At 43.1% G+C, this 15364-nt stretch overlaps 1 protein-coding gene across 9 annotated transcripts; it reads left to right on the top strand.

Annotated features, from left to right (window-relative positions):
* The first annotated feature begins 3601 nt into the window (after positions 1 to 3601).
* sh3bgr (SH3 domain binding glutamate-rich protein) lies at positions 3602 to 14726 on the top strand. Of its 9 annotated transcripts, XM_070828827.1 has the most exons (12): positions 3602 to 3750; positions 4774 to 4959; positions 5101 to 5181; positions 5984 to 6073; positions 7299 to 7520; positions 8118 to 8147; positions 8242 to 8262; positions 9487 to 9510; positions 9871 to 9897; positions 11391 to 11417; positions 13101 to 13162; positions 14161 to 14726. In XM_070828827.1, the coding sequence occupies exons 1-11, from the start codon at positions 3706 to 3708 to the stop codon at positions 13116 to 13118; spliced, it is 771 nt and encodes a 256-aa protein (XP_070684928.1). In that variant the 5' UTR covers positions 3602 to 3705; the 3' UTR covers positions 13119 to 13162; positions 14161 to 14726. The 9 variants fall into 9 exon arrangements, with proteins under 9 accessions (XP_070684928.1, XP_070684935.1, XP_070684929.1 ...); XM_070828834.1 differs by lacking the exon at positions 5984 to 6073; XM_070828828.1 differs by lacking the exon at positions 9871 to 9897.
* The last annotated feature ends 638 nt before the right edge of the window (positions 14727 to 15364 follow it).

Below are 15364 nucleotides of genomic sequence, written 5' to 3'. Positions count from 1 at the left end.
CAAATTTTTTTTTCTTTTTTACTATTTGAAAAATACAGAATGACCCAAAAACACATTTCATATTTCAACAAATGTGCACCTGTACATTGATAGCAGTGTTAGGTTATTATTATACTGTTTATATGACATTAATTAAGTGCTCACCTGCACATGTCTCAGTATTCTCTTGGTGAATCTCCTCTAAGGTGACATTTGCAGAAAGCTCTGTGTCTGAATTTTCCATTACCAAAGACTCCTGCAGGGGACTATTTGGATTTTCCGTTACCAAAGACTCCTGCAGGGGACTATTTGGATTTTCCGTTACCAAAGACTCCTGCAGGGGACTATTTGGATTTTCTGTTACCAAAGACTCCTGCAGGGGACTATTTGGATTTTCTGTTACCAAAGACTCCTGCGGTGGGTTGTTGGGATTTTCTGTTACCAAAAACTGCAGTAGATTGTAACAACACTGAAATGACATACAGATTTTATTAGGATGAGAGTAAAAATTATATGGGTATTAAATAAAACTCAAAGGGAAAAAAAAGCTATTGATGTGAAAAGTCAGAGGTATGGAAATGTCTTATCATGTCAACTACATTCAGCATAAATCAACAATTAAACTCAACTAAATGTAAACAAATGAGTAAAATAGGGTGTATACAATATTTGAATCATATACCGGGTTTGCAGAGCTCTCCTGCTCTCCCAGCTTCTTTTCAGTCTCAGTGTAGTCTAACTCCAAAAGACTTGCAGCATAAGTGGGGAGAAGGACTAATCCATCTGTCTGAACCATCTTGCTTTCTCTGCCTATAAATCAGAAAAGACTCTCAGACAAAAGCCACTTAGTGGCAGCAAATTAGATGTGGCCAGGCTGAGTTAAAGTGGCTTGTTATGCTTGTATACCTTTTTTGGAAGATCCTTTTAGGAATCTGTGGGAGTAAATATTGTGCGTTTCCAGTTCTCTCTCTCGATCCTGTGTAAGTGAAACAAATGTGTCATTGTGGCCGCCAAGCAGAAATTACACCATTAAACACAAACATGAAAGCAATCATCTGTGGAAAATATTGACCCAGACGTGTCCAACAAACGCTTAGTGTGTATTCACTTGGGATATGCGAAACATCTTATTATGGGATTCAAAACCCAGTGGAATTGCTTGTAGATTGCTAAAACAGCTAGAAGCAGGCACATTCAGCAAAACTGAACGCTAACAGTGATTAGGGCACATCTTATGTTGTGAAGAATATTGCCTGGGAAACAGCTCTTTGCAGCTTACTTGAATGTCCCTGGTTAGCTGATATATTTGCTCTTGCAGAAAGCAGGATATCTTTGTCGCCTCGTTGATCTTTCTCTGCTCAGTAGCTATTTGGCGATTGAACGAGGCTTGGCACAACTGAAAATTCCTCTCTAAGTCCTAAAATATAGCATCAAAAAGAAAGCAAATAAAGGTATGAACTCCTAAAAGGTTACTATTTATATTCTCAGTATATTGGTGTTATAGAATAATCTATATTTTTAGGCTGTGGCCATGCTGCTAGGAGCTCTGGAGGATGTGACACTGGACTTCACCACCATCCCACCCTCCTGCTCTTCTTTACCACTATCCTCTTGTCCTTCTCCCCCAGCTCTGCAGTGGCCTGGGTCAGCTTGAGGGTGAGTTCCTCCCTCTCCAGCAGGCTGTGATCGTGGCTGAGCAGCTGTAGGTGCTGGAGTCTGGATTTTGTGCTTAGTAATTTGTTTTCTGTGGCTTTTAGCTGCCTTGCCAGATTGTCACGACAGGAGCGGGTCTCACGGAGCAGCCCCTGCAGGACTCGGGCCTCGTTGTTGTGCTTGGTGAGGATCTGGGAACAGCCATGGAGAAACATTACATTAAACATTAGAAAAAAATCACATTTCCTGCCATGATTGGGAATAGATAAAGAGTATGGCTCACACGGATAAGGCATTATGATTTTTAAAGATGAGTACCCACCAAAAGCCATTCTTTTGTAGCAATTATTCAAATTTGACTGACCAGTGACACCAAAGGGACAAAACCAACCATCTAACCAACCTGTGAGAGGCTGCCCTCTGAGTCCTGGAAGTGCTGCAGTGCCATCGTGTGGCGATGCTGGAGCCTCTTCAGCAGCTTGTTCTCAGTCCTGGCCTCGCTCAGCTGCTGCTGCAGGTCCCTCACCTGGCTCTTCAGCTCCCCAATGCAGCTCAAGTTGGCGGACTGGAGCCTCGGCTTTGAAACCTCCGCGGACTTGATCAGAGGCAACTTCAGGGACTGGTGGCTTGCTGTGTAGCTTGTCTTCTGCCTGTGGGGCCCCTGTGCTTTTTTATCTATGAGAAGAGAAAAAAGCATTTACTCCTGATAGTGTGACTTGCACACAAGTCCTGCTGCACAGTTATTAAGTCAAATTAAACAAAACACCTTTTTTGCTCACAGATGACTTTGATCCGTGCCACTTGTCTGATAACTTCACTTCTGGGCTCTTATCAGCTTGGTCTTCAAAGTCAGGTGCGTAGAGTGAACTGTTAGACCCACAGCGCAGTCTGAAGGAAGAGGACTGCCTCGAGGTGTCGGTGCTGTAGCACACAGCATCACCATCACCTTCCTTCTTGAGGGCGAAGGCCTGCCGCATCAGGATCTGCTGCCTCTCACACATCACTCCTTTGTAGGCCTCTCCGCTCTGAGAAAGGAAGAGTTTGAGGAAAAGACTGTACTGGCAGTACTGTGAACTCAGGAGACCCCTTTTCAGTTGAAATAATATTCAAAGATCAAGAGGTTAATAAACCAACCTAACTTGCTTTTCTGAGGTCAATGAAATACATGTAGAATGAAATCTTTTCTGCTTGTTCCCTATAATCTGTCACTGAGTTGCATAAAATCACATTCTTTCCACCGTTAACCTAAGGAACATTGTTTTATCACACTTTAAAATGATATAGCCTGAAAATAGCCGAGCATCATACCTTGTCTTGCTTTTGGGAGCAGCCGACAGTGCAGCATGTAAATATTTCCAAAAAACGGTTGCTGGGGGCTTTAGACGTTGTCATGGTAACGGAAGAACTGATAAAAAAAAATTCTATTAAAAATATAGATATGTACATTTATATAAAAGATACAATACAATATAGATGCACTGTGGGTGAACTAATGAAGGTGTTGGCTATATGAAGTTACACATTTAAAATATCTCCACGTCAAGACGTCACCCTGTGCTTTTTTTTTAAAGGGCCAGCACCACAGATGCGTAATATGCGTAATAGCTCCATGCGTAAACATGTAAACATGCGCATCATCCCAATTCCACAGCAATTCACTTTTGTCATCTTGTTGAGGAAGCCTTTTTACACAGGCCCGTGTCCCTGCCATTGGAAACCAAAGACTCACAGCCTACACTGCTGGTCAGGGCTATTTCTGTCCATATATGCCCTCAGTTAGGTGCTGGGGACTAACTTCACTGTCCCCTCCGCCGACAGACAGCTGAAGTTGCCAATCAGCCTGTGTGGTGCTGCGCCCCCAGGGGCCAACCCGCCAATCCCGCACTAATGGAGACCAAAATAGCCCCGGCAGTGTGTGTGTGTGTGTGTGTGTGTGTGTGTGTGTGTGTGTGTGTGTGTGTGTGTGAACTCAGTGCTATGTCTCCGTCCTGGGTAAGCTCTAATAATAGAGGAGGCTGCCTGCTCCTTTAAGAGCCTACTTGTTGCATACTCCACCATATACATTGCAACAAAATGGTTATCAAAGTATTCCTCGCCTCTTCATCGGGATCCACTGCGGTAAGCATCCAGCCCGCTCCACTCATTTCTCATTAAAGTCACTTTTCCTGGCTGCTCTGCTTAAACCGATCAGGACTTAACACTCACACTCACTCAGCAGCGTTAAACCTCGAAATCAGTGTCACCCTCCTCTCATTTTGCGCACCCATTGGTGTGCTTGTGGCTTGATTTCTGCTTAAATGTGTGTTTGAGCGGTGCTTCAGCTCTCAGATCAATTATCTCGATAAAAGTCGATGTGACCAGTGCAGATCTTTCTGGAACAGCTGTTCACGTCGTGGACGCTTTAGATCACACAAATAGAGACTTTGAGCTTGAAAGGAAACTGCCTTTTAATACCATTTGTGATCAGATGTTTGTTGAGGCAAGTGTCTGTACACTTAGTGGGGTGATAACCAAGAAGGGAGGGGGGTAATTCATCCTCCAGATCTACTTTTGGCAAAGCTAAATGAGCAGTGTGAACCAGCCCACTGGGCCACCATGCCAGTGGCCAAGTGGGCTAGCAGTGTTGTCTAGCAGCCTGGCCTTTATCTTGTTAGTATGTCCTATGCTCGTTGAATTCCACCCAATGAATCCTTGAAATAAGTGCAAGGTTCACATTAGGGCTGAAATGAACAGTTGTTTTCATTACTGATTAACTTGATTCATTTTCTTTTGCTTAGACTGTAACCCTCACGACTTCCCAGAGCTCCGGATGATGGAGTCAGATGACATTTTTCTGTCAAACTACCAGTCAGGAATACAAAGATATTCAACCTGCACTGATCCATCACAGAGAAAAGCAGCATATGGTCACATTTGAGAAGCTAGAACACACAAATGTGGGCATTTGTGCTTGATAAATAACTTAATAACTAATGGACTATCAAAATAGTTGCCAATGAATTGTTTAAGCTCTAGTTTATATGTCAGGAGACCAGGAAAGATGCGGTTTAAAACTTTAAATGTAGAGCTTAGAACTCTCTCCTCACATGCAGTGCAACCAGATTTGATTTACCCCGTGCCATTTATTGTTCTGCCTCCCAGATCAAGAAGAAGCAGCAAGATGTGGTCGGCTTCCTGGAGGCTATTAAAGTGGAATACACTCAGCTGGACATCGCCTGCAACGAGGAGAACCGCATGTGGATGAGGAACAACGTCCCGGCAGAGAAGAAGCCCACCAACGGCATCCCCCTCCCCCCTCAGATCTTCAACGAAGAGTACTACTGTGGGGTAAGTGCCCTGAAGTGTTATTATAGAGGCTATAGTACACAATGCACACTTAAACTGACTACAAGGTACAGACCCGCTCCACCAAGAGCACACGATGAGCCGATAGTAACAGATGATGTTCGATCTTTTCTTTTCTTGCAGGACTATGACACATTCTTCGATGCCAAGGAGGACAACTTGGTGTTTTCCTTCCTGGGGCTGCCCCCTCCCCCGGGGTCAAAGGTTGGGACTATTTTCTGTTTTTCCACAGTGGACAAAATAATCTAATTTCTTTTGCCCCTAAACGAGGCTGTAAAGGTGCTGCATTGGGATTGCACCAACAATCCCAATGCAGCACCCGTCCTTCTAGAGATTCAAATACTTTTCTTGAGGACAACTGTTTGCAGTGATTATCATGTGATATTATGATTAATTGTCAGTTTAGGACTTTGACAGTGAACTACTGAAACTAATCCACACCCACCTGTCTCAGACGCTGTGCAATTAACTGAATTCATTGTTTCAAACTATCATCGGGGTATTGAAAAAAACATAAAAGCCTTGCACAGGGCTCGAAATGAACACCTGAAAAAAATATGTTTTTACATGATGATGACATTTTTATTACTGTGTCATGCACACAGCCCACACACAGCTCACAGGGGCTTACGGGACAGCAGAACTAATTTCAGCCGCATCCATAGTAATATTACAAAATACTTGTGAGGAATACCAGATTCCTTAACGTAGATGATCATGTTGTTGCCTATAACAACATTTATTAATAACTTATGAATGATATATAGTTGTAACCTACTAGTAAACACTAAGTAAGAAGTCTATTCTGGCTATTTTAAACACATGAACAACTATTCCCACGCTTGATGGTCCGTACACCAAACTATTTCAGGGATTTGTCAGGTTGGTTTCACATTATTCAAAGTGGTTATTCCTTCAAAATGTAGAAGCCATTTTGGCTGTTCATCCAAACTGTTACCTCAAGCTGTGATTCTCTGTGTTAAACCCGATCGTTTTGTTGACACAGGAAGCAGAGCAGGCCGACGAGACGCACATTGTAGAGAATGGGACCCATTCTGAGGAGGCTAATGCAGATGGGAGCGTTGATGATGCACCAGTAATGCCGTCGTTACTTTCCTTCCCCCCTCCTCATGCTGTGTTTCTTCTCACCGTGTCTCACCGTTTCCTTTCCATCCAGTGTAACCGAGCGATTTCCCTTCCCGTTCATACCTGTCGAAATGATCAGACTCTTCATTTCCTGTTGGCCGCTCTGTCCCAGTCATCACATCACTAATCTCCCTGCGTCTTGCATGAGTGAGACATTTAACACAATATACCGAGTTCTCCTTGTACCGCTGTGACATTGCATCACTGTGTTCGGCCTGCCACAGAGTTTTGAAGCATCATGTTCCTACAGTCCTTTCTATAATTAGCACTTTACAAAGTGGAGAACTGTTTGTTTGGTTTGCATTGTGAAATGTTTTGTTTCATAATTACAGTTTTGTCCAATGCATATTTTTAAAGAGCATTTTGTCTCCTTTATAGTTCTTGATTCCAGTGACTTTTCTAACAATTGTCCTCCCCAAATAATCCGATTATAAGTCCAGGATGTGAGCAAACATTCCACATAAGCATGGATTTCACTCCACTTATACACTTTACTTAATGCATACAGGGATATTGACATAGCTGCACAATGTTTAAGCGCGGTTTGGTTTCGCTCCACTGATTTTCTACTTTGGGATTTAAAGTAGCTAAAGACGATCTAATGCACGAGGTTAGCTGAAAACGCAAAAGAGCTCTGCTTAGCTGAAGCTGTGATTTGCCTCCTGTTATTCCCCAGGTATGATGCAGAGAGCTGCATTAGGAGTTCATTTCAGCTGCATTTTGCTTCCACCAGGAGTTCAGTTGCCGCTGTGCTTTTCCTGCTTACTTTTTATATAGTTACACAATTCGGGAAATCCACTTACTCACTAGTTAGAGTTAGATGAAAATATCAGCACCACTCTTACGTCTGTATACTAAATGTGACGCTACAGCCAACAGCCTGTTAAGATAGCAGGCCGTGACTGATTCTCATCTATGCCAAATAGCTGTGTTTAATTCACGATGCATCATTCTAAACTTTTCACTTTTGTCCAAAGCACTGAGTCTCCAGTCTCCACCTTTTAACTCCTGCTATGTCTTCACCTCATTCCCAGGGTTCCTAACACCCACCGTCTCTGAAGCACTCCGACTGACCGAAGCCGGCCGTCTCAGTGCTGCTGAAGCATTAATATTAAGCTTTCTTTTATCACATCATTTTCCTTGACCACCAGTTGTTGTTTTCACCTCACAATAAGGAGGTCCCAGTGGAGGACCGTAATGGGGATGCACACGGAGAGGAGGAGCAGGCAGCTGATGAGGAGGAGGAAGGTGAGGGTGGCGAAGAGGAGGTAGCAGAGGGAGAGGATGCAGATGATGAAGGCGCGGAAGGAGAAACAGCAGGAGACGAGGCCCCCGCGGAGGAGCAGGAGGAGGAGGAGGAGGCGGTGGAAGAAACAGAGGAGGTCACAGAAGACACAGTAATTGCCACTTAATCCACCCTCCTGTAGTTTTGCCTCTCCGTCCATCCCTTGAATGGTTTCAATTGAATGTCTTTTCCTCCACCTTCCCGTCATTCCCGGAATGCTCTGTTTTTCCTCCCCTCAGCGTCTCAACCTTCCCATTAATGTCGTCCTCTTCTTCCACATTAAGGGTTTGCCTCCTCTCTAAGTTCCCGTCCTCTTCGCACTGCATCTCCTCGTCAAGTCTCTCTCCAGATTCAGTCATCTGTTAACCAGAATGTGTGCCTTTCCTGTTCACCGTCTCTTCAGCACCATCGGACGTCTAACCACTTCACTGTTGGTTTTCTGCTACCTTTGTCTGTTTTATTCGATTTGTTATTTACCTCCATGCGTCTTCGTACTTTGCTGATGACATTGTGACCACTTGTGTTGATCATCCCGCATTTCACTGCACCCTTATCCATTCGCCATTAACCGTCCTAGTCACGGTGTGTGTGAGTAGGGTCCCACAAACACCCCGCTTTGTCTGATCTGTGGATGCTGCTGTGTTTCAGTGTGAACATACAGTGTGCAGGGATCAGTCTGACATCTCTAACACTATCTTATCTCTGTTAGGAGGCCCGTGCAGCGGAGGAAGAAGAACAGGTAGGTTTCTCACAAGTGTATAATCACAATGAAATAAAGTTGGAAGGAAAGGAACTGTGCTTCAGTGATTTCTTTGTTCTCTTTTCTTGAACAGGAAGAAGCTGATGATGACAGGGTAAGAAAGGACACTGTGTTCTCGGTGCTAAATTTGAAGGGCGTTTATTAATAAAAGCAAACTGCATCAACAATAGCAGTCAATACCAGCTGTGCGTTGTGCCAACTTTACTACCAGTGAGACAAAGCTGCACTTGTACTTGTTTCCTTGTCATTATTTCCAGCTAATGTCGGACACATTATTAATTACATATCATGGAATGCATGTGAACTGGATCCTGATTAACTCTTTCCTGCCTTGTCAGTCATTTGTGGTTTAGGGTTTAGAATTAGTGCTCTGACGTGTCTTCACCAGTGCCCGGCCATGTCTGCTTGCCAGTTATCTGCAAATATTGATTAAAATAACGATGACTAACACGGGCTGAAGTTGTAGACTTTCTATAAAGTGTCAAATTAGTCTTAAAACTAGATTAATGGTGTAAAAACTGTATTTTTTTTAATGTGCTGATTGCTGTTTCTATTTGTGAAGGTTTCTCCTCCCTGTTTAAAATGAGTAATGTCAGTTTTATGTTTTTTTTTAATCAATGTCCATGTGAAATTTCTTCCTGAAATGTATGATCCTCTCTTCTCTATAATGTAGTGAGCCAGTCCCAGTCGATTCACTGCTGATAAACTGTAGTGTCCAGTATGTCAGACAGGAGGAAATCAGCCATATTCAGAGGTGCTAACCCAAGGGCTGTAAATGACTGTGTTCTGTAGTTGCAATATAGAACACTTGGGTTTTAGTGCATCCTCCCCCATCGTCTTCTCAGGGGTGGTGGGTGTTTTTATTTTTACATCCCATTGATAGTGTTTGAAACCACTTTTTTTCTAATTTGCAGCCTCTAAAAACTAGTATATTGTGTTTAGCCCCAGTTTGCCAGAGTCCTGTGGTGGGAATGCATGCTGTTAACAAACAAATCTAACAGCCTCACACCACTGAGAAAAAAAGATGTAAAAGGAGACATTTTGGCAATGAGTGCTGATTTAACTCGTCATTTCCCTACTATTATAATATGTTTTACATGTAATGTTTTACACAGTAATTGATTGACATGCTGTGCTCACTATCTCCACCTTCTACTTCAGGTAGTAGTATTTAAGAACTGGCATGATAGATGCTTCAGTTTCAGAGGTCCTTCTGCTGGTATTGACACCAGTGTTGTTCCTCATGCATGCACCATATGGCATTTGACCCCTTCTTTGCCCTTTTTTTTTTGTCCATCTCTTGGTTTGCTCCCTCCAGGAGGAAGAGGAGTTGCAGTCTGAGGTAACTGTACGTCGGCGATCGTCTCTTTCTACGGCTCCTCCGTATAGTCACCAGCAGTGTGGGTTTGGTGGTGCAGAGATCAGGGAAGGCCACTCTGGTTGGGGTTGGGGTGTGGACTGGGTCTTGGTCTGCTGTTCCCACTCATCAGTTCCATCTCCATCACTCTACCATTCTGTTTCTCTCTCTTTCCGCTAACATCCTGTTCCTCATTTCTTCCCAGTTCTGTAGCTGCTTCCTGACAACCTCAACTATCCCCATAGTTTCTAATTTAAAATGAGAAGACTTTTCTTTAGCGCATGCCTGTGGTGCTCTTTTGCTCCCCACACAGCCTGCTGACCTGCTATCTGTTATTCCCTCTAGGAGGAAGAAGAGCTACGACAGCTTGAGGTAGATTCACGTGATATATATATATTTTTTACCTTCCCTTAGCCTTCCGCAGTTTCTTGCTTCCCTCCCCACTTCCTATCCTGTCCTGTCAAGCATTCCTCCAATTTTCTTCCTCGCTAGTTGCCTTTGACCCACCAAATATATTCCTGTTGTCTAAGGGACCAATCACATAACTGAATGAGAAGCACGGCGTCTCTGTAAACAGAGAAAAGAGTCAGAATAAAGTGTAAGATCAAGGACAACACTGTTGGCCATACCAAGAGGTTTTGCTTGTAACCTCGGGTGTGTATTGTCTCTATCCCCCCACATATCCAGTGATGCTGTGATGACTGAAGTATGACCTCCAGTGCTTGTCAACATAAGGATCATTTTAAAAGAAGAAATAATATAATATACTGAATACTCTAAAGTCCCTTTACTTATGTGACATCAGTTTGATACTGCATTCTTATTATATGTGCAATGAATTTACATTTACAGTTTACGCTCTCCTGCATCCTTGTTTGCAATCACACAAACGCAAACTCAAACATACACACATCTGAAAATGCGCTCACACACAGGGATGTAATTTCCACTGGGGAAAACATGTTCTTCTCAATTTGTTCTGATCTACAGATAGATGATCTAAATAACTAAAATCTCTCTGATCATCATCCTCACACTCCTCCTGCAGTAGAGTATTGATCGGGGTTCAGCTATTGCAGCTCTCACAGCAATAAGCTGTGGGCAATTTTTGGCCTGCGCTTTGCCTGTCAGGGCACATACAGGAAGACCCCCGACCAATCCCACACACTTGCTCACACACACACTTTCTCACACTGCACATACAGTTATGAGGACAGGGTTGCAAGATTCTTGGTTAAGACTTTTCACACAGCATAGTGTAACTTCCTTAGAGTTCAAAACACAATCAGATCCCAAATCAGGATTTGCCTGCTTTAGAGAGCAACACTGTGAAGCCTAAAGTTAATCTAATTAAAAAAAAAAAAAGTCCCCATGCTGAGTGCTGTGTGAAAATGGTCCTGCTTCTCTTAAGACATTCCAACCTCTGCCTGATCTTCTACTGTCTGTCCTTCACCGCTTTGCTTTGCTTTGCCCTCTTTCCTCTCTACCTTTCCATCTATTTTGTCGCTGTCCCACCTCTCTTGCAGGAGCAAGACGATCAAGGCAGCGAGGTAGTCTCTGTGGTTTGTGGTGTCTTGTATTTTCCAGGCTTTATTGGCTTTAAAGGTTTTCACTGTCCTCTCTCCTTCTCAATCACCCTCCCTCTCTCTGTGTGTGCTGCATGGACTTCCTGTCCCTGGAGATGCCTCATGGTGTGCAGCATGAGAAATGTTACAGTATTTCATTCAAACCTTAGGTGGATTTATTGTGGTAACAAAAATGCAAGTGCACATGTGGACCATGTATACTGGGTTGCATATTACCCCGGTCATCTTTCCTTCTGTGTGACATTCACATACTTCACCACATGATGTCATCCTCTATAGGAAGAAGAAGAGGCAGAAGTACAAGAGGTATAATTGGATCGTAGTCGAGTCCTTGTCCATGTTCTGCACGGAGTGAATCATATTGGGATTTTTATGCATGATCTGACTGCAGGTTTATGCAGACATTTCTGTTGTCTCTCCCCAAAGCAGTTGTGTGTCATGCAGTCCAGTGCACAATGTGGGAATGCGATTGCACACCACAACATATATTTGTTGTCAGTTAAGTGTTGGGGTGAGCATCAACAAACATCCATTCAGACGTTGACTTTGGGTCTGCCAGCACTTTTCTTACTTTTTTGTTCTGATGCCATAAGAACAGGTGGAAAGTTATGTTGTGTTCAACTCTGCCTGTGTGCACAGATGCATAACTTGGACATGTTTTCAGTTTGGTTATGTTTTGCACGGAAAGGGGACACTCTGACTTGACAGGGGGACATGTCTTTTTCTTTCTTTCTTTCTTTTTTTGTAAGAAGTCATGGCCTTTGTTTGTTTTTGCCAAGAGCGCTCTGAAACAAAGTGTACTTGACAAGTTCCAAAAAGGACGGAGAAGATGGAGCACTTCTTACTAGTCTGCCGTTCTAGCCCCTAGGAATAAATCACAGAAATGCGCGTGTTGGATTATGAACTGCTGCTTAATTTGTTTCCAGGCTGTGTAGATCTGTGCGTGTGATCTTAAGTTGTACGACAGGATGGAATCAAGTGATAATAATGCCCTCTAATTATAGATAATGATGTCAACTCCCTTTGTCCCTTGGTGGGTGTGTTTACTCTAAGAGGACAGTCACCAAACTGTGCCAACAAGGAGCTGTTCTCAGCCACCACAGCTTGAGTGATTTCAGACGCTGCAGTTTCAGAATTTAAAACAGCATCTTATATGGTGCACCGTCTTAAGCACCACTCTTGTCTCACGTAGGTCATCTCAGGAAACACAGAAATGTGTGGGTCACATTAGCTCCCCTCGTCCCTGCCGTCACTCCCACATGCCGCACCTCTCTCGGATTACTTCTCCATTTTTAACCCGCCATCACAACAGCCACTAACACGTGAAGTCCTCTCACCTTCCTGCTATTTGGACCATGACTTCTTCACACAAGCCCCTTCTTTCTCTTTCTTTTTAACCCATCAAAGGACGAAGAAGAAGATTTGGAGGGAACACAGGTAGTATTACAGTAACGGATGAAATCCCTTTTGTCAAGTCTGAACTGCTGCCTGTGCCTGACATGCCTGTGGAAAATCTTGTCCCTATTTTAGCAAGAACGTCTTAGTAATTCACAACTGATAATCACTGATTTTTAATTGGAATTAGGAGTCTTGGTGGTGAGCGTTAAAGATACAAGATAATTGTTTTTGAAAAGAGAGGAAAGGTCTCAGTTTTTTATTATACCATCTCTGTCAGAGGAACTGTTGTTGATTTTATTTAGGCAACAAACTGAGCAAATCCAACTATAATCTTTCTTCTTACTCCCCTCGTCCAATGGATCTGACCCTGGTCACTGAGTTGAGGGGCTGATGCAGCACAGGCTGCACCAATTTTTATGGAATTATTATATTTTTCTAAATACAAAAACATACCAAAGATGCCACAACCACTAAGCAGTTCTACAGAAACCAACTCAAAACACCAATTCCAATACATTCATGAGGTGTTTCAACCTCTGTCATATTTCATTGTATTTCTTGTAATTGACCCCTGATTGTTTCTTTTATCAGGAGGAAGACGCTGAGTAGTTAAAGCCAGGCGACGTCGGTGATGATGACTTCGCGCTATCCAGGTAAAACACTCTTCCTTCCCCACTGCTGTGTCTCAGTGCCTTTCCTTTACCACTGGAGGGCAGTAAGACATTAAGTGAGTTGGTAGCAAACATCACCACAACATGAATAGCTCCTCTTGGTGTTGCTTTTATATTTGGCATTTATGTAACCAGATTATTTAAAAACACAAACCTGTATTCAGAGCAGTGTTTCGCATTTGTGTGCCTCCTTGACCTTGCTGTCAAATCAAAGGCTACCGAATAATAACAGACAATTACTCAGCCTCTCTGCTTTATCTGCATTGAAATACAGCGCCTTTGAGGCAGTGCTATAGCATTCACAACAAATGTAATGCTCCTGCCTCTACATATTAGATGCATAAAGCTCACATGCTAACGCTGAGGCTCTCCTTGCTTCACCTTGGCGTTTGCATGGAGTTGTCTTAACGCTGACATGCACTTTGAGGTGTTCAGTCAGAGGAAACAAAATAATGCAGCAGCCTATTTTTAAGGGACTGCCTCTGCTGTCTGCAGCTGCAACCAGCTTCAGCGAGCACACAGAGTGCCCGGGGATCATCTAGCGCCATAACAAAAACATCTCAAAATTCTTTTTTTTTTCTTTTTTCATTTCTCCGAGGCAGTGGCGATGATGATGATGATGATGATGATGGTGATGATAATAATAATCCTAATCTTCAAAGCCCGTCTTTTAGTCCTCCTCTGCATGTCAGGCATCTATGACCCACTGCACGAAGAGCAACACAGCAGGCTTTGAAGGAATGGCAATGCTTGTCTCCCTCCTCCCTTAGCTGTCTCCCAACCCCTGCAAGCCCCTGTCACGCCTTGTTAGAGGAAGCTGCTAAGTGAGCTTCAGATGTGCCTCCGGAGGAGCGGGCACGCTGGGTGGCACAGGCGTAGCGGTGGTGGCGGCTGCTGCAGCCACCACAGACAACTGGGAAATGTGTGACCTCCTTTTTTTTTTTTTTTTTTCTTCTTCATCTGTTTGCCTTGTATTTCAGCCTGAAGGAGCCTCCCGTTCTGTCTCCTCCTGACCCCTGATGCTTGACCCCCTCTGCCCCATCGGACAGCCCCTCCACCCCACCCCAAAGGCCGTGCTGGACCCCACTGGAAACTTTCAGTCGTGTGCTTGAAGGCGCCATCCAAACTGAAAAGTCCTAACCCACATTTATCCCCGCCCATTTTCCTTTTCACTGCAATGTTGACTTAATTTTTATATTTACGTGTAGAGACCTGCTGTTATGATAATGCAGTTATTTTGTTAACCTCAAACATATTTCTCATGTTTTACTCTTAGAAATCTAGTTTTCTAACATAAAGAGGCAGTGACATATATTTACCAATATTGTGCCTTGATGACTCCTTCTAATAACTGAATGTATAAATGCAAACTAATTCTTATAATGGCCACATGAGAAGGAAAATATGCACATACTGCAAGACTGCAAACTACTCCACCACCACTACAGTTACTTCTGCCAATACTGCTGTCCAATCAATGCACTTTGTTGAATGAAGAGTGAAACAAGTTGGATGCAAAAGAAAATGCAATAAAGTAGACTGGTAAAAAAAAAAAGTGGTTCTACTTTATTTTAATTTTAAACTCTTCTGTTGGCATATTTATAGATCGGTGGACCATTGTGCAGTCTGAGCAGCACGGGGCAAACAGGAAAACAAAGTAAAAGCCTTGTTGCTCTAAGAGATCCGGAGAAAGTTTGAGGGGGATGTACACTGTAATCATATGACACCATAGAAATATATTTTGGCTAGGCGTTGATTGTAAGTACTTTACAATAGGATACCATGTCAGTGTTGTTACCAAAAAGGCACGTAGGCTGTTAATGTTAAAAAAATTGAGAGTCAAGCCACTGAAAGATAAGATGTAACATGCGGCATGCTGGCTTTAACAAAATTGTTCCTCTTTTCCAAAATGACAAAAACACCATATGTGTTTTTCAAAGTTCTTAAACCAAGACTAAGAACAATGCAAGCAACTCTGCCAGGCTGCATGCAGCACAGCAATGCACTGAGCTAAATGCCAACGCCAGCATATATAATGTTTACCATGTTCACCATCTTAGCATTCTGCTAATTAGCACATTCAAGATTCACATTCAAGATTCAATGCTTTATTTATTTCGTTTCCTCATAGCTGATATTGTTTTGCTTTGGTGAGTTTAAATCAGGACAGTCGCTACAATCAAT

The sequence above is a fragment of the Pempheris klunzingeri genome, chromosome 4 (genome assembly GCF_042242105.1).
Source record: "Pempheris klunzingeri isolate RE-2024b chromosome 4, fPemKlu1.hap1, whole genome shotgun sequence".
NCBI classification, from domain to species: domain Eukaryota; kingdom Metazoa; phylum Chordata; class Actinopteri; order Acropomatiformes; family Pempheridae; genus Pempheris; species Pempheris klunzingeri.
Note: the sequence above shows the minus strand (reverse complement) of the source record. Positions and strands in the feature narration are given on the sequence as shown.